The sequence below is a fragment of the Geotrypetes seraphini genome, chromosome 5 (genome assembly GCF_902459505.1).
Source record: "Geotrypetes seraphini chromosome 5, aGeoSer1.1, whole genome shotgun sequence".
Classification (NCBI taxonomy): Eukaryota; Metazoa; Chordata; class Amphibia; order Gymnophiona; family Dermophiidae; genus Geotrypetes; species Geotrypetes seraphini.
The window spans coordinates 176,971,611-176,991,074 of record NC_047088.1 but is presented as its reverse complement, the minus strand read 5'-3'; the positions used below and the strand labels follow the sequence as shown (position 1 = coordinate 176,991,074).

The 19,464-nt window shown below is 45.3% G+C and overlaps 1 protein-coding gene across 7 annotated transcripts in view; it reads left to right on the top strand.

Annotated features, from left to right (window-relative positions):
- The window catches only part of SLC39A10 (solute carrier family 39 member 10), a 147,399-nt gene that overhangs the window by 37,688 nt on the left and 90,247 nt on the right, over positions 1-19,464 (top strand). For all 7 annotated transcript variants that reach the window (XM_033944670.1, XM_033944664.1, XM_033944668.1 and 4 more), the window contains exon 4: positions 2,229-2,398. In XM_033944670.1, the coding sequence (XP_033800561.1) occupies positions 2,229-2,398 (170 nt within the window). The remainder of the gene's footprint in view (positions 1-2,228; positions 2,399-19,464) is intronic.

Genomic DNA, 19,464 nt, shown 5'->3' with positions numbered 1-19,464 from the left:
GCTCAATTGCATAGTAGATCAGTGGGGGTGTCCCATGTTCGATCTCATGGCGACTGCGGCCAACAGGAAAGTGGATCGATTCTTCAGTTGCCATTGCGAGGCTGCACAGGCCTGGACGTTCTAGTTCAGACCTGGTCACACGAAGGTCTCCTATATGTCTTCCCTCTGTGGCCCATGATAGGGCATCTGTTGAGGCGGATAGCATTCCATAGAGGTCCGGTGATCTTGGTTACACCCAATAGGCCAAGGTGGCAGTGGTATGCTGACTTGGTTTAGCACCAGCAGAATCGGGAGCTCTGGCTGCCATGTCATTCTCGCCTCCTTATGCAGGATCCAATTGTGATGCAGGATCTGGACCGTTTTGGTCTTTCGGCATGGCTCATGAGTGCGTAGCCTTAACTAGCCGGGGCTATTCTTCAGCTGTGATTGCCATGTTTCTTCACAGCAGAAGGAAGTCCACAGTGGTGGCCTATACGAAGTCTTGGAGGTGTTACCAGGCCTGGTGCACCCTGATAGAGGTGGACCCATTTGTTATATTGATTCCTTGGGTCCTGGAGTTTTTGTAGGATGGCCTGAAGAAAGGCTTAGCGGTAGCTTCGCTCCAGGTGCAGATTGCTGGTCATTCCTGTATGGGTCCCCCTCCTCTGAGAGGCTCATTGTCAGCTCATCTGGATGTGTCTCATTTTTTACTGGATGCTCTGTGACTTAGGCCTCCATTGTGCCTTCCCTGTTCAACCTGGAATCTTAATCTGCTTCTCCGTTCTCTGGATCATCTGCCGTATGAGCCTCTGGAGCAGACATCCCTTATGGATCTCACAATCAAGACAGTCTTCCTGGTGGCTATTATCTCAGCCCTTAGGGTTTCGGAGCTTCAGGATCTCCTACCAAGATCCTTTTTCTGTGTATTATGGATTCTGTTGTGATGCTGCATACTGTTTCTTCTGAAAAAGATTTCCACTTTCCATGTGAATCAGAAAGTCTGGCTTCCTGCTTTCGCTTCCTCTGGTTCGAGGGAGCAGGACTGGGTGTTGTGGTTCTTGGATGTGCACAGGATTTTGCTGCAGTATCTGCAGGTCAGCAACGAGTTTCACCTCTCTGACTACCTGTTTGTTCTGGTGGGTCCTGCCCGCAAAGGTAGGCCTGATTTTAAGGCCACCATTTCCAGGTGGATCCATATGGCCATTTTCGCGGTTTATATGATGGCCAGAAAGAATTCCTCCCTTGCGGTATGGGCTCATTCTTCCAGAAGTGTTTCGTCCTCTTGGGTAGAGTTGACTGTTTCTGTGGACGAGAGCTGTTACCTGGTGCTCTTTGCATACATTCACCAAGTTTTACAGGATCAATGCGGTGGCCAAGTAGGATGCTGCATTTGGTTCCCTTGTTTTGGCAGCGGGCTCATCAGTCCCACTCTGATTTTTCTGGACTGCTCTGTTATGTTCTACTGGTCTGGGAATAAAGTAGGAGTGTACAAGAACGAAAGATTAGGTTCTTACCTTTGCTAATCTTCTTTCTTGTAAATCCACACTTTATTCCGGGAACCCACCCTATACCTTGCTGATTCGCTGATCATCTGCCTTTACAAATACTGATAAGCAGAATGGGTTTAGCACTTAGTTGTGGGGGGTTCCCTAGTTCAGGCGCCCCCTTCTTACAGTGAGGGCTTTGTCTTCCTAAAGCACTGTTTTCTCATTCAGGTTTTTAATGTTTCATAACCTCTCATTTTTCATTGTTGCTGTTTTGCATTTGTTGATATAAGCAGACTTACTTGCCAGGGAGTTTCCCGTTCCCCTCTTTTGTTATTATCCTCTACAGATGTTCCTGGCTGCTTTAAGACTGACTGAGGTTACAGGGACAGTGATGAGGTAAGAGGGGGAGGGGTTTAAGTCTCTGAAGTTTGAGACTTCCTATAAAGTCCTGGCAGGTAGACGGAAATAGCCCACTGGTCCTGGAATAAAGTGTGGATTTACAAGAAAGAAGATTAGCAAAGGTAAGAACCTAATCTTTCGTTGTAAGCAAACATCTAAAAAACAGATTAGAATTAGAGAATGATGAAAGGCTCAACATTACAGTAATTTTAGCTTGGCATTTGGAAGAATGACTACAAAACACACTTTATGGAAAGGCAAAGTTGTCTTACTCTTATATATAAAATACTATATAATGTTTGAGAAATTTCTGTACTGATAGTTGTTTTTAACCTTGTGTATGCACTTTCTTTCCTTTTGCAGCTTGGGTTTGTGGTCTCATTTCTATCACTGTCATCAGCCTGCTCTCCTTGCTAGGCATAATACTGATTCCTATCATCAATCAAGGGTGTTTCAGATTTCTTCTCTCCTTCCTGGTTGCTTTGGCTGTTGGAACATTGAGTGGAGATGCTTTACTCCATCTGCTACCTCATGTAAGTATTGAATAGGTTACTGCAAACTATTAAAACAATAGAAGTGTAAGAGAAATTTATAATTTAACATGAACATACTCATACAGTGCCTCTAAATTCAAAGCACTTCAAAATGAAGCTCTTATTTTATCTTTCATTAGGAAATTTCATAGTAAAAATGTATGTGAAACCCAAACCAAACATCACACTAAATAAATAGTGCCGCATCCAATTAAATAATTATTTTGTTTATCCAATATCTTGGTAAACATTTAATATTTTTATATTTAGACTCCTGAGGCAGGCCAGAGTGGCCAGTACACGTACATGTTTAGTCTTTATTGATGTAATAAAGGAATTGAGCACTGCTGGTCACCTTTGCTGTTTTTTTTGTCCTTCCAATTAAATCAGTCACATAAAGTCATTTAGAGCAGTGGTTCCCAACCCTGTCCTGGAGGACCACCAGCCAGTCAGGTTTTCAGGATAGTCCTAATGAATAAGCATGGAGCAGATTTGCATGCCTATTACCTCCATTATATGCAAATCTCTCTCATGCATATTCATTAGGGTTATCCCAAAAACCCAACTGAAAGGTGGTCCTCCAGGACAGGATTGGGAAACACTGATTCAGAGAATTACTCATCTTAGTTATGCTCTTCTTGTATTGATCACTGAAGAATAAGGTCTACTTCCTCAGCAACAGCAGCAAATGAATCCAGAAACTAGTGGGATAGTACACATCTACCAGCAGGTGGAGATAGAGAACTGATTAACAGGTGGTCCTCTTGGTTGGCACCCTCCCTGTATCCTCAGTATTCTCTATCTCCCAGCAGGTGATTATCATTGTTCCACGAGCTCCTGGTTTCTGGCTGGTTTTTTGTGTATTCTGCTGTTGAGAATTTTTCTCTTCAGTCAGTTTGGGTGTTTGGCTGAGTGGTGCCAACTTTGGAGTCACACCTGGGCCCCCACCAAGTCCCTGCTCCACCCTCCTCTCCCCTGGATTGAGGGTTCTGCATGGTCCTCTATGTTTTTCTTCTTTCCCATTAAAAAAAAAACAACTTGTGCACAGAGGCTCCTGTGCTGTTCCTGGACAGAGCTTGGCTGTCTGTCCCAGTCAGCAGCTACCATCATTAACGTCGGTGAACTCCGGGGTGAGTGCTGTTTTTGTTGTTTTTATCTGATTGTTGGGTTTATTGGTTCTGCTGGGTTTGTCGCGGAAGTTTTTTGCCACGTAGTTGATCTGCGGTTGTGTTTTCATGGCAGTTGAGGCGGTTAAAAGGTGTTCCCGCTGTGGGAAGCGGCGAACACCGTCAGGCCTATGTGCAGCGGGGTGTGCGGACGCTGTGGGGGACGATGTGCAGTTTGCGCCTCTTGTATCGGCCATTTCCCGCGCTGGCAAAGGTAGCCCTGCGTCTCCCGCGCTCGCGGCTGCAGCTGTTCCACTTCGGTGCACTTTGGCGGCCGCGCCGGCTGTCAGCGATGTTGCTTCGGTTTCTTCTGCTGCGGGTCCGATTTCAAGGCAGGAGATGGCAGTTTCCACCTAGGCCCATTCGACTCCGGTGGTTTTTTCTCCGGAGTTTGTGATGTTAATGCACAAGGCCTATTTAATGCAGTCCTCTCAGCCTGCTCAGCTTCAGGCCAGTATGTTGGGCCAGGGATTGGTCCTTCAGGCCAGTGGATATCATCTGGAGTCTCAGGCCGCTAAGAGGCACCAGGTAACACCTATGGACGACGCTTTCTCTCTGTCCCGTCCAGATTCACTGGAAGACGGTGAGGTGGAAGATTTGGAGCTTGAGGATGCGCTGACGAGGGAGGTGGATGATCCTTCCGCGCTCCGGCTTTTTCATAGGGAGGAATTGCCTTCCTTTATTACCAAGGCGCTATAGGGCCCTAATATCTCTCAGCGGGATACGCAGGCATCGGGTTCTGTTAATCCTCTTATGGCGGGCACGAAAAAGCCGGCTAAAGCGTTCCCGGTACACGAAGCAATGCTTGAGCTTATTTCTGCCCAGTGGAACACCCCAGAGGCCGGTCTCCGGGTGTCGAAGGCTATGCGCCAGTTGTATCCTATCTCTCAGGATGAACCTGACGGGTTTAGGAACCCCAAGGTAGATGCTTTGGTGGCCGCGGTTACCAAGAAGACTACCTTGCCGGTCGAGGGAGGTATTTCCCTCAAAGACATACAGGAAAGAAAGATTGAATCTTCCCTTAAGCTGTCTTTTGAGGCGGCGGCAGTTACCTTACAAGCGGCGGTGTGCAGTTCCTATGCGGCACGGGCTTGCCTGCAATGGATTCAAGGTATGGCAGATAGGTGGTTGGAGACCGGGGTGCCGGTGCCATCTGACTTTCCAGATATGGAAATCGGTCTGGCGTATATGTCGGACGCCCTCTATGATATTATTAGAGCTTCGGCGAAACAAATGGAGCTCTCGATAGTTTCTCGAAGATCCTTGTGGCTTCGTTACTGGGCGGCGGATGCGACTGCCAAGCTTAGACTGCTGCGGCTTCCTTTTAATAATAATAATAATAATAATAATAAATTTATTCTTTTATACCAGGGTCGTTTACTCTTCGGTGACGATTTGGAAAAATTGGTTAAGGTTTTTGTGGATACCAAAACGCAAAGGTTGCCGGAAGATAAACCTAAGACACCTTTTGAGGGCGTTGTCTGCCAGAAATCATTTTCGGAATGTTAATAGATATAGACCTGGGAAACCGTCCTTTCCACCATCATCCAGTTCTTCCTATAATTCTAGGACTCGCTTTCCGCCTAAAAGTTCCTTTCGCCTTTCGAAGCCCCAACCTGCACCACCAGCGCGAACCCCGGCCTTGCGTAATTCCCAATGACGGGAGGTCGGCTTCCTCCATCGTGACCATTGGGGGGCGGCTGTCTTCCTTTCTGACGGAGTGGGCCCGAATCGGTGGGTTTTGGACATTATTCAAGACGGTTACAAGTTAGAATTTTCCTCTCCCGTCGCAGATTCTTTCTTGGTCTCCCCTTGTACGGGGTTGCCAAGAGAGATTAGGTGCGGTACACTCTTCAAGTTCTTTTGGAGATTGGGGCAGTTATTCCTGTCCCTCCGGCGGAGAGAGGGTCAGGGGAGGTATTCCATTTACTTCATCGTGCCCAAAAAGGGGGTTCGGTGAGGCCTGTGTTGGATCTCAAGAGGGTCAATCGCTTTCTGCGGGTCCGGCATTTCCGGATGGAAACGGTGAGGTCGGTCATTGTGGCGTTTCAGCCGGGGGTATTCCTGACGGCGCTCGACCTCAAGGAGGCTTATCTGCACATCCCCATATTGCCTCCACATCAGAAGTATCTTTGCTTTCCAATCCTGGGTCAGCACTATCAGTTTCGAGCCATGCCGTTTGGCCTTGCCACAGCTCCACGGATGTTCTTGAAGGTCATGGTTGTGGTGGCAGCTTTTCTTCGCCAGGAGGGAATTCAAGTGCATCCTTACTTGGACGACTGGTTGATCCAGGCATCGTCCAGACAGGAAAGTTAGTCGGCAACCCAGAGGGTGATTTCTCTTTTTCAATCCTTGGGATGGGTCACCAACTTTCCAAAGAGCTCTCTTACTCCGTCCCAGTTTTTGGAACATCTGGGGGTGTGCTGTTCAACACGGAGGTGGGGAAAGTGTTCTTCCCTGCGACCGGGGAGAGAAGTTACGCTCGCAGGTTCGCCTGCTTCTCCAGTCGCCCAGGCCGAGAGTGTGGGATTATGTGCAAGTTCTCGGCTTGATGGTGGCTATGCTGGAAGTGGTGCCGTGAGCGCGCTTTTACATGAGTCCGCTACAACAGTCCCTTCTCTCTCTATGGTCTCCAGTGTCTCAGGATTACAGCTATCGTCTGCATTGGACGCCGCAGGCGTCACTCAGCATGCCTTGGTGGCTCAGCGATCTCAATCTGTTCAAGGGCATGCCTCTGGCGACTCCAGATTGGATGGTGGTTACGACGGATGCCAGTATTTTGGGCTGGGGAGCTCACTGCCTTCAGTCTACAGCGCAGGGGGTCTGGTCTCTGGAGGAGGCTCAGTGGCCCATCAATCTTCTGGAATTGAGAGCGACCAGGCTAACCCTTCAAGTGTTCCTACATGTGATTCGGGGCCGTCCGACGAGGGTTTTTTCCGACAGTGTCACGGAGGTGGCATATATCAACAAGCAGGACGGTACCCACAGTCCTCAGTTGGCGGCAGAGGCGATACTTCTCCTTCAATGGGCAGAACTTCATCTTCCTCTACATTGCAGGTCAGGTCAACATTCAGGCAGACTTTCTCAGCAGAAATCTTCTAGATCCCGGAGAATGGGGACTCTCTGCTCAGGCGTTCGACCTAAATTATGTGACGGTAGGGTCTACCGGATATGGATCTCATAGCCTCGTCCAAAAATGCAAAGCTTCCTCGGTTCTTCAGCAGACACTGGGAGCAGGGGTCGGGGGGGTAGACGCGTTGGCTCTTGCTTGGCCTCCGGGTTGTCTCCTTTATGTGCTTCCTCTTTGGCCGATGATAGGGTGTGTGTTGCATCGCATAGCTCGCTATTCGGGTACGGTGACCCTGGTAGCTCCGGATTGACCGCGTTGTCCTTGGTATGTGGATCTGGTTCGTCTGTCAACAGGCAATCGATTGCCCTTTCTGGTGACTCCGGACTTATTGACTCAAGGTCCCATCACCGTGGAAAATCCATCCTGCTTTGGTCTTATGGCCTGGCTCTTGAAAGGTCGCAGCTGAGGCGTAGGGATTATTTCGACCCGGTTATTTCCACTCTTCTTCAAGCGAAGAAGAGATCGACCTTTGCCTCAAATGCTAGAGTCTGGAGGGTTTTCAATTCTTGGTGTGCTGTTCAGGGTCTGTCGCCCTTCCAGGTTTCACTTTCTAACATTCTTTCCTTTCTTCAGGATGGAGTTGCCAAGGGATTGGCCTTTAATTCTCTTAAAGTTCAAGTGGCTGCTATTGCTTGTTACAGGGGACGCGTGGCGCGTTCTTCCCTGGCGTCTCACCATGATGTGGTTCGATTTCTGAAAGGGGTGCAACATATTCGTCCTCCTATTAAAAAGATCTGTCCGGATTGGAGTCTTAAACTTGTCCTTGGTGGGTTATAAAAGTCTCCCTTTGAGCCTTTGTCCAAAGCGACTTTAAAGGATGTGATGTTGAAAGCGGTTTTTCTTGTCGCGATGGCTTCGGCTAGGCGAGTGTCTGAGTTGCAGGCGTTGTCTTGTAGAGATCCATTTTTGCGTATTTCGGATTCGGGTGTGTCGGTGCAAACTGTTCCGTCCTTTCTTCCTAAGGTGGTCTCCACCTTTCATGTTAACCAGTCTCTCTTTCTTCTCGCCTTCAGAAAAGAGGATTGGGAGGAGAAGTTCTCTTTTCTGCAGTTCCTAGATGTCCATCGGATACTCCTAAATTATCTCCAACTTACTAACGACTTTCGTCATTCTGATCATCTCTTTGTGTTGTTCGCAGGCTGCAACAAGGGTATGGCAGCATCTAAGGCTTCCATTACTCGCTGAGTCAAGGAGACCATTGCTTCCACTTACTTGACGTCTGGTAAGCGGTTGCCCGACAAACTTCAGGCTCATTCCACTCGAGCGATGGTTACTTCTTGGGCAGAGTCCAGAGGTTTTTCTTTGGAGGAGATTTGTCGCGCGGCTACTTGGTCTTCTAAGAATATTTTTTCTAAGCATTACCGGTTGAATGTGGCGGTGCGTGCGGAGGCTGCTTTTGGTGCGTCGGTTATTGCCGAGGCGGCATTCGCTTCCCACCCTGATTGAGGATTGCTTTGCTACATCTCACTAGTCTCTGGATTCATCTGATGCTGTTGCTGAGGAAGGAAAAATTATGTTCTTACCTGTTAATTTTCTTTCCTCTAGACGCAGCAGATGAATCTGGAGCCCCACCCTTTTTTGGCTATTGGATCTCTGCGTGTTTCGCTTTTTCCGCGGTTGTGTTATTGTTGGTAGTTCTCTCTATTTTTACCTTTGCAATTTGTATTGGGAAAGAAGTTTTTTACATGTTGGACGTATTCTGATTCTGACTGCTTTGGCAAGGAGCTATACTGAGGATACAGGGAGGGTGCCAACCAAGAGGACCACCTGTTAATCAGTTCTCTATTTCCACCTGCTGGTATATGTGTACTATCCCACTAGTCTCTGGATTCATCTGCTGCGTCTAGAGGAAAGAAAATTAACAGGTAAGAACATCATTTTTCCTTCTAGATCAGCGCACATTGCCAAGAGCAGGGAAATTTGGTGGCAGCAATATTTTCTCCCTGGAGAGAGAACTCATTCTCAAGCAGAGATTTCACCTTCCTTCAAGGGCCTAGGTTCCAGCTATCAATAAATCTCAAGTAATCTCTCTTCCTGCATGACATGTACTTTTTGCACTGGTAATATCTAAGGAGAGCTAGATGAAATCAAAATTGTCATCCTGCAAATATACTCGTATATGGCTGTCTCTGGGTGGGGAAAATGATTAAAATCTAGTGACTCTGTGAAAACATGTGCATTGACTATATTGACATTGATGTAAAAGGAGTATGGCAATTTCTGAAAGTGTGGCATAGAAGCTTGTTCCTCATAAGCATCAGTATTGATACTAGCCAATCATTTGCCCATATCCAGTATTTCTGTTATGCCCTTCCGGATTCAATATGCTAGGTGTTCAATCCCTTCCCACAATCTGGAAGTTGCAGAAATCCAAACATGTAATGTAATGTAATGTAATGTAATTTATTTCTTATATACCGCTACATCCGTTAGGTTCTAAGCGGTTTACAGAAAATATACATTAAGATTAGAAATAAGAAAGGTACTTGAAAAATTCCCTTACTGTCCCGAAGGCTCACAATCTAACTAAAGTACCTGGAGGGTAATAGAGAAGTGAAAAGTGGAGTTAGAGGAAAATAAAAATAAAATAAACATTTTAACAAGACAGCATTGATCTAAATACTTTGGAAGGTAGAAGAGAGGAGAGAAAGGAATAGAAGCAGAAGGGGGAGCCGTTGAACAGTAGAATTCTGGAGAAATTTAAATGATAGAAATAGAACAAAACAAAGACAAAAGGCAAAACAATAGATAAGATTAAAGATAAATCATAAGCTGGAAAGAAAAATAAAATAAAACTTTGTCTTCAATCCACGGTTTCAGCGTCAGTGATGAAGTGGAGCAAGTAAGTTTAGGAGGAGCGATTGACGTTTCCAGAAAGGGCTTCTTCAGGGAAGAGACTTGGCAGACAGTCCCAGGATGCCTATGTCTCCTCCCCTGCGATGTTCTCCCATCCATGCATTCCCTCCCAGACACACTGCCCGTGCCCCAGCCGCTCCTACCTTAGTTCCCTACAGTTTCAATTTCTGCAAGCAATCCGTGCAGAAGTCTTCTGCTCTGCATCTTTTTCTTATTTTTTTTTCACTTAAAGTTCATCTTTTTTGATGGTTCAGTGCCATGAGACCCCTTTGTGGTGGTCCTCTGTCGGAGGAGAGAGTGCAGTCCCAAGGAGCCAGCCTGCATATCCTCTTATATCAAGCAGTTGGTGAAAAAAGATATCAGTATTTGAGCAGTACATTCCACCAGCTCATCTTCCTGAGTTCAAACACACATTATTCATGCCCTGCTGCAAACCTAGAAGTACATACTTTGCACTGCTTTTGACGCGTTCAAACTGACATCCAGAGCTTCTGCTATGGCCATATCTATGAGTTGGCTGGTCTGGTTATGAGTCTTTGATATGGACATCAATCTTCAAGACTGCTTGGCCAACATTCCATGTACAAGAAAAAAGCTTTTTGGAGAGAAAGTAGAGTCTGCCACACAAAAGCTTACTTGGTAAAACCAAGAAGTCCCAATCCACTAAGTCTGCTCAGAAATCATCTTCTTATAAGAGACGGTATACTGCTTCTTTGGCCAAACCACCACCTCAGAAGATAAAGAGACAGCAAAAATCCCAGAAGCAACAACCATCCACGACTCAAAAACCAGCTCAGTCTTTTTGACCTGCTTCTAGAGAGCATAGACCACATAACACCTTTATAGGCTCTTCCTCTTCCCATCAGAGATCATCTTCAATCTTTTTACCCATGATGGACTCCCATAACCAGCGATATGTGGGTCTTAAAAATCATAGAGGAGGGGTATTCTCTCCATTTCAAATCCATTCTTTCAAAATACCCTCCAAGAGAGTTCTCTTGCATCTCAGCAGACGACCCTTCTTCAGGAAATAGATGCTTTGCTACAATTCAGTGCCATAGAGGGAGTTTCTCCAACCCAGAAAAATCAAGGGTTCTATTTCAGGTATTTTCTAATTCCAAAGAAGACAGGAGATCTACGCTCAATTCTTGACCTCCGAAATCTCAACAAATATCTCGTCAGGGAAACGTTCTGCATGTTATCCCTTGTGACATTATATCCCATTCTAGCTCTGTAAGTTTTATTTTTCATTGCCAAAGCTTTTATAGGTAGCAGATTAAGTCTTGCAGCTGGTTTATTGGGCAGGAACTTGCTCTATAAACATTTGCTAGCCTCCTTCCCCCCACCTCTTGACTGTAGACAGGCTCTATTATAGAAAGGTGTTTTAATAGAAAATTACATTGGAGATAGGTTTCATAACTAACAAAGCTTACAGATCTCTGGTTGCTTAGGCCCTCTCAACCCCTCCCCCCACCCAGTTCTTACACTACCTCCTGTTCTTATACTACCTAAATAACAAATTCTCATCTTTTTGGTTCTCTGCTGAGTTAAGGACAAATTGTTCCACCCACCCCTGGATTGTTACTGATAAGTATTGTTGTCTATATATCGGTCACTTCCTATACCAACCAATTAAGATGACCCTTATTCAGTGCAATCATTGTGGCGTTTTAGTTCCAAGATGCATCATGTGAACACTTAAGAGCTTGCCCCATCTATCTTCAGCTTTCTAGTATTAAAGAGGAGCTCAGTAATCGTAAGCAACTTCCATCACTCTACTGAATCATACCAATTTATCACCACTGCCTCAAAGAGTAATGCAATCAAGGAATAAATGGATCACAGTAGGGTCAAGCATACTGCAACATGTGAAACAGAAACATCCACCCTCACAGTTGCACCTACAGAATTCTTTTGCTCTATTAGAGCATTGCAGTGCTCAAGAAAGAACTAAAATAAAACTGGAACCAGTGAAGGTAACTCATGAAGAAAAGCACTCACAAAGGAAGAGTAAGAAAGCTCAATCCAATAAATTATTGCTTTTAGGGGATTCCATCATCAGAGGCATTAACATTAAAACACAAAAAGGATCGAGAGGCGACCCAGGGAACTACAGGTCGGTGAGCTTAACCTCAGTTCCGGGAAAGATGGCTGAATCATTGATCAAGGAAAGTATCAATGAGCATTTAGAAAGAAATAATCTGATAAGAACAAGCCAGCATGGTTTCTGTAAAGGAAGATCATACCAAACGAACCTACTTCATTTCTTAGAGGGGATAAGCGAACAATTGGACAAGGGTGACCCCATAGACATCGTATATCTAGATTTCCAAAAAGCATTTGACAAGGTACCTCATGAACGCCTACTAAGAAAACTGTGGAGCCATGGGATGGTAGGGGACGTGCACAGATGGATCAGAAATTGGCGGGTGGACAGGAAACAGAGGGTAGGAGTAAAGGGACACTATTCGGACTGGAAAGGGGTCACAAGTGGTGTCCCACAGGGGTCAGTGTTGGGACCGCTGCTGTTCAATATATTCATAAATGACCTCGAAACAGGAACGAAGTGTGAAGTTATAAAATTCGCGGACGACACAAAACTCTGTGCAGTAGGGTCAGAACTGCAAAGAGACCTGAACAAACTGAGCAAGTGGGCAGAAAGATGGCAGATGAGCTTCAATGTTGAGAAATGCAAAGCCTTGTATTTAGGGAAAGGGAACCCGATATACAGCTATACGATGGGAGGGAGAAGGCAACTGGGGGAAGGCAACCTAGAAAAAGACTTGGGGGTATTGGTGGAAAAAAACAATGAGGCCAGCGGCGCAATGTGCAGCGGCCTCAAAGAAGGCGAACAGAATGTTGGGCATTATCAAAAAAGGTATCACTACCAGAACGAAGGAAGTTATACTGCCACTGTATCAGGCGATGGTGTGCCCACATTTTGAGTACTGCGTCCAATACTGGTCGCCGTACCTTAAGAAGGATATGGCGATACTCAAGAGGGTCCGGAGAAGAGCGACTAGGATGATAAGGGGCATGGAAAACCTTTCGTATGCTGAAAGGCTGGAGAAGCTGGGGCTATTTACCCTGGAAAAGCGGAGACTTAGAGGGGACATGATAGAGACTTATAAAATCATGAAAGGCATAGGGAAGGTGGAGAGAGACAGATTCTTCAGACTAGCGGGGACAACAAAAACAAGATGGCATTCAGAAAAGTTGAAAGGTGACAGTTTCAAAACGAACGCTAGGAAGTTCTTCTTCACTCAGAGGGTGGTGGACACCTGGAATGCGCTCCCAGAAGAGGTGATAGGACAGAGTACAATATTGGGTTTCAAAAAGGGATTGGATGATTTCCTGAAGGTGAAGGAGATTGAAGGATACAGATAGAGGGTAACTATACAGGTCACTAAACAAATAGGGAATACATGATTTAGGTAAAGGATCACTTACAGGTCATGGCTCTGGGAGGCCGCTGCGGCAGAGGCAATGCTTATGTTCTTAAGTCAAGGAACCTAAAATAGTTAAGTGTCTCCCAGGATCTTCGGCTACCAGGAGTACCCAACAAATACTGTCTAATTAGGGAAGAAACTAAGAATTCTAAAGCTGATGATATCCATTTGGCAATAAATGATCTGGCCAACAACTCCCCACTTGTAGTGGAGAAAGCCTTTCAGGAGTTAGGGGAGGGTTTAAAACCTTTTCTAACGGCTCTAGCTTACTGCCTACATATGGAAAAGGGAGAGGAAAGAGTTAAAAACACTGAGGACTTCAACAGGTGGCTCAAAGCCTGGTGTCATCAAGAAGACTTTAGGTACATAGGAGGATGGGGAAATACATGGAAGGACAAGAAACTATATTGTACTGATGGGCTACAGCAGGAAAAAGAATCCTTGCGGAGAAATTTAGACAATATGTTTCTAGGCATTTAAACTAGAAGGTGGGGGTGGTGTATGTATGTATGTATGAAGGACAACTATAGAGGCTGCCCCCAGCAAACGACAAGATGTGATGGTAGTAAATATTGCAACATAAACAATATTAGCAACTCACTTCTTAGCATTGCAATGGGAAGCGAAACGAAACAAGAAACATGCAATAAAAGAGATTACCACTGAAAAATAGCTGGAAAACAATGTCCATAAACACTCACAGTCTAAGCAACAAAGTTCATGATCTACAAGCCCTGATGTTAGAGGCAGACCTGGATATTGTTGCTGTCATAGAGACATGGTTCAGTGAATCCTATGGATGGGATGCAAACATACTGGGATATGATCTTTTTTGGAAGGACAGAGAAGGTGGAGGAGTAGCTTTCTATGTAAAGATCAATATCCAAGTGACTGAAATACAAGGGACCTGGGGAGAGGAAGAAGCGATATGGATCACTCTGAAAAGAGAAGATGGAACTTCTGTCTATGTGGGTGTAGTCTACAGACCTCTGACTCAATCGCAGCAGATTGATAAAGATCTGATTGCAGATATCCAAAAGTTTGGAAAGAAAGAGGAGGTTCTACTCGTAGGAACACAGTAGATTACCAGTATAAAACAAAAAACATCATAACTCTTCAGAATAGCCCATGACAGATCTATCTTGGGAGAGGTCCCATGGTAGCAGGATGTCTGGCAACAAGCTTTAATGTAAGCTCTTACATTTAAAAATGTGACGGTTAAAATGCTGTTACTTGGTACCGAAGAAAACCAGGAGCTAACATTTCTCCACCGTCAAGCAGGATATAATATTTTTACATCTGGGTGACATCATCTGACAGAGATCTCAACAGAAATGTTCCTCATCCTTCTATTTTTAGAAGCTTTTGGGACCACATTTGAGCACACCTTCCCTCCTGCTGCTGCTGCACAGAACTAAAACAGTCTTTCTTTCCACAGAGCTGAGAGGACATGTTTGCTCTCCCCTCATGTGTGCCATCTTGGTTTTTCTTTCATGCCAAGTTCACTTGATTTCCTTTATTAAAGTGCTCAGTGTTTGGTTTCTCCTTGTGGGACCAAGTTTTCCCTTTCCCTGTAGTTTCTTTATAGTTTTTGGTGTTTTTTCCGTTGTTCCTCTGGCCCTCTTAGGCCTTGAGCACTCCAGTTGGGTAAGTTTCTCCTTTTTTGTCATAATTGAGCCATTTGATTTCTTTCAGCTATTTTCCTAACATGGCCTGGAAGAGACTCCCAGTAGTTTGAAAAATTGTACCAGACGTGGCAAGACCATATTTCCTCAAGGACACTATTCATGATGACTGTCATGTCTGGGACCTAACCATAATCCTTCTTCTTGTAAACTGTGTTTAATGGCTTTTGACAAGAAGCTTTGAATCAAGAATGGCAGTGCAAAAGTATTTTTGGCACAAGTAAGACTGGTCTATCAACATTGGCATCAGAGTTGTTGATCCCTCTGGCTACAAGAACTACATCAGACACTGAAGATATCTCAGCTTTGAGGAGATCTCTCCCAACTTGACATTGAATGTCAATAGTGCCCATTGGCATTGGGCATCGTCTGATCCCACCCTGAGCAAGCATAAGGATTCGCTGAGGGACACTGATTTCATGCCTCAGGCAGAGACCATGAAGCTTCAGCATTGGTCTTCATCTAGTCATGATGATGGGAGCAGTGGGGCATCATCAAAATGGAAAAAGGGTTGGATATTTTGTGGATCCAGCTCAGTTTAACAGCTTTCAATACTGTTTCTATTCTAAGTTGCTGTCCAGACCTAGGGAAGTCGGTATTGGATCTGCAGTATTAAAGTGGTTTGTCTTATTATTATTATTATTTTAATTCTTTATTCATTTTTAAAACTTTCAATAAGTGCAGTACAGGATAAAATCATTTTACACTTTAATATCACTTAATATTCTATCAGAGACTAATTCAGATCAAATATCCCTCCCCCCCAAACACTTGACAATTATCTTCAATCATAAGAAAACAAAAATTACCCCCACCCTGTCCCCCCCCATCTTGGACGTGTATTTTAAAAGGGAAAAAGTAATATTCTTTGCAGAATTTTGTTAATGGCTCCCAAACATCCCTAAATTTCTTAAAATGTCCTTGTTGAATAGCTATTGCACGATCCATTTTAAAGATGTGGCACAAAGAATTCCACCAAAAATTATAACTCAGCCAGTCACAATTTTTCCAATTTTTTGTAACATGCTGCATGGCAACCCCTGTCATAATAAGTAGTAGTTTATTATTATTATTAGAAGATATTTGGCTCTTAGCTCTCATTGATGTACCAAATAGCACAGTATCTAAACTAAACTAAACCTTAGGTTTGTATACCGCACCATCTCCGCGTGCACAGAGCTCGGCACGGTTTACAGAGGTTGAGAGGAAAGGAACTACAAGGAAAGGATATAGGAGAGGGACTGAGGAGATAGAGGGGGACAGGATACTAGAGCACGGGAGGTGATTAGGTTTTTGAAAAGAGCCAAGTTTTCAAGTGTTTGCGGAAGGATTGGAAGGAGCTAGAATTTCTGAGCGGGGATGAAAGGTTGTTCCAGAGTTCTGTGGTTCTAAAGGGGAGGGATGTTCCAAGTTTTCCTGCGCGGGATATACCTTTTATAGAAGGGAAAGATAGTTTCAGTTTTTGGGAGGATCTAGTCGAGAGCGGGTTTGAGGAGTTCCAGAAGAGTGGGATAACAGGAGGAAGGACGCCATGTAGAATCTTGAAGGCTATGCAGGCACATTTATAGAGGACTCTGGAGTAAACTGGGAGCCAGTGAAGCTTGGAGAGGAGTGGGGAAACGTGGTCGAACTTGCCTTTTGCGAAAATAAGCTTGGCCGCGGCATTTTGAATTAGCTGAAGTCTATGGAGGTTTTTCTTTGTTAGGCTTATATAGATGGAGTTGCAGTAGTCCAGTCTAGAAAGGATGGTGGATTGAACGAGGATGGCGAAATGAGAATGATGAAAGCAGGATCTTACTTTCCTCAACATATGGAGGCTAAAGAAGGATTTTTTTACTAGGGAGTTGAGGTGATCGTTGAAGGAGAGAGAGGAATCTAAGATGATGCCAAGGACTTTGCTTGAAAACTCAAGCTGAAGAGTGGGGCCGGAAGATAGAGGGATGGAGGTGGGTAAATGGTCTAAGGTTGGGCCGAGCCAAAGTAGTTTGGTTTTGGACTCATTCAGTTTCATTTGTACAGATTGGGCCCAGGATTGGAGGTTCGTAATACACGTGGAAATGTTCTCAGCCAGGTTCGAGTCGGTTTCGAGGAGGATGAGGATGTCATCGGCGTAGGAGTAGAGAGTTTCTAGTGGGGATAAATGAAGGAGTTTCAGAGAGGACATGTAGATGTTGAAAAGGATAGGGGAGAGGGGTGAGCCTTGAGGGACTCCACATTTTGGCTTCCAGGCGGGGGATGAGGAACCGTTTGTGTTAACGGTGTAGGAGCGGAAGCGTAGGAATTTCGAGAACCAATCCAGAACTGTGGAGCTTATGCCTATTTCGGAGAGTTGGAAGATTAGGATGTCGTGGTGAACGACATCGAAGGCTGCGGAGAGGTCGAATTGAAGAAGAACAGCAAATTTGTTGCGAGAATGGAGTTGTTGCACCTTAGAGATTAGTGAGGCCAAGAGGGATTCGGTGCTAAAGTTGGGTCTGAAGCCGAATTGGTGGGGTAGGAGGTTAGAGAATCGTTCTAGATAGGATGAGAGTTGGGTGGATATGATGGATTCTAATAGCTTGGTTAGGAGAGGGATATTTGCTATAGGACGGTAATTTGATGGAATGGAGGGATCGAGGTCGGCCTTTTTCAATAGAGGGGACAGTGAAATGTGTCCCATGTCGGGGGAGAAAAGGCCTGATGTTAGGGCAGAGTTTATAAGTTCGGTGAGGGAAGCGATGGCCTGTGTAGGGATATTCTCGAATAGGTAGGAGGGGAAAGGATCCAAAATGCACTTGCAAGTTTTTAGTTTGAGGCAGAGTTTGGAGACTTGCGGTTCAGAGACAAGCTCGAAGGTGGTCCAGGATCTATCGGCAGGAATGGATACCGGTAAGGTAGAGTTGGGAACAGTAGAGGTCAGGGAATTGTAGGAGACTGAGGGGGGGAAGGAGCATCTTAGGGTGGTAATCTTTTCATTAAAGAAATTTGCAAGGGCCTCGGCTGATAGAGATGGCGGAAGCAAAGAAGGGTCTTTTTTTATAGTTAGGGAGCGCCAGATGTTGAACAGCGCACTGATCTGGTTGTTGGATCTGGAGATCTTGTCTCCAAAGAAGTTTTTCCTGGCTTTTTTTAATGTTGAATTGTAAAATTTAATATTAGCCCTCCAGGTCTGTCTATCAGAGGGGGATTTGGATTTTTTCCATTTGCGCTCCAAAGCGCGACACTTCTGTTTCAATTCTCTGTGAAGGGGTAGGTACCAGGGGGCCTTTCGGGGATAGGAGATGGTTTTGGTGGTTAATGGAGCAAGGGAGTGGTAGGTGGACTCTGAGAGGGTGGTCCAGTTGTGCCAATGTGATTCGGGGTCTATAGGTCTAGGGTTGGAGGAGAGTTTGTTGAGAAATTTGGACCAGAATAGGTTGCTCGAGGTTTTTTTGCGGTAGGTTATGGAATGAGAGGAGTGGGGTGGGGAGTCAAGATGTGACATGAAGACGGGGAGACAGGTAGTCCCTAAGAAGTGGTCTGACCAAGGGACTTGTTCCCAGCGAGTGTCGTCGGTTGAGGTTTTGAAGGTGGTAAGATCAATGAAGGTGGTGAAGTCTAGAGTATGCCCTTTTTCGTGGGTTTGGGATGGGGTGGGTGAGGGGAAGCCAAGAGAGGTAAGGAAGTTGTTGAATTCGGAAGTATCATTGTAATTTGTGTCGTCGAGGTGGAGATTGATATCACCAACAATCAGAAGTCTTTGGAATTTAAGGAAGGCATTTGTTATGGTCTCATAGACGAGATTTGAAGATTTTGCCCAAGGGGTGGTTGGCCGGTATAGTAATAGGATGCCCAATGGGTGGGTGCGGAGTTCATCATTGACTGAAGCAAGCAAATATTCTAGAGAAGGATGGGTGCCCGTCTCAAGGAGCTGGACGTCGAAGAAAGATTTGTAGAGGAGTGCCAGGCCACCTCCTTTTCGATTGGGTCTGGGGGAAAAGAGGCCTTGGTAACCGTGGGGGAGGAGTTCGTTTTGTGTGAATAGGTCGTCTTTGGCGATCCATGTTTCTGTGATGCACAGAAATCCAGGGTCGAGCTCGTCTAGAAGGTCTTTCAAGATTTGGGTCTTGTTGCACGCGGATCTGGCGTTGCAATAAAGTGTCGGGACTGGGGTGAGAGAGTCCGGGACAGTGTTGAGAGGATTGGCAGGGGGTAGGGGCTTTAGGGAATCTTGGTTGACTTTTCGGGGGTTTTTCTTGGGAGGGGAATTTCTGGTGCGTATCAGTGTGGGGATTCTGAGTCCGGGGCAGATGGTATTGGTGTTAGCGGGGTCGAGTAGGTTGGGGGAGGGAGGTTTCAGATAGAGGGAAGGATAGAGGGGTGAGCAGAGTAGGAGGAGGAGGATCCAGAAGGATGGATTCATGGTGGGGTGGTTGGTGTGTGAGAGTCTGCAGCAAGGGGGAGTAGAGTTGGGGTTGAGGAAGGAGCAGGGGAACTTGAATTGAGCTTACTAAGTACGGGGCCGAGAGAGGGGAGGAGAGCCTTTTTTTTTTTTTTTTTTTTCTTTTATATATATATATGATAATGCCACCGGATTTTCCAGTAAATTATTTACTTGACTCCAAATGGATTTCCAAAAACTATGTATCAATGGACAATAGAATAGTAAATGATCCAAAGTCCAAAGCTTCAAGATGACAGTGCCAGCATCTATTAGACTTAGAGCGCTCTAATTTTTGTAAACAAACTGGGGTCCAAAATGCTCTATGTAACAAGAAAAACCAAGTTGGTCTCATAGATGCCGACATCATACATCTCATCC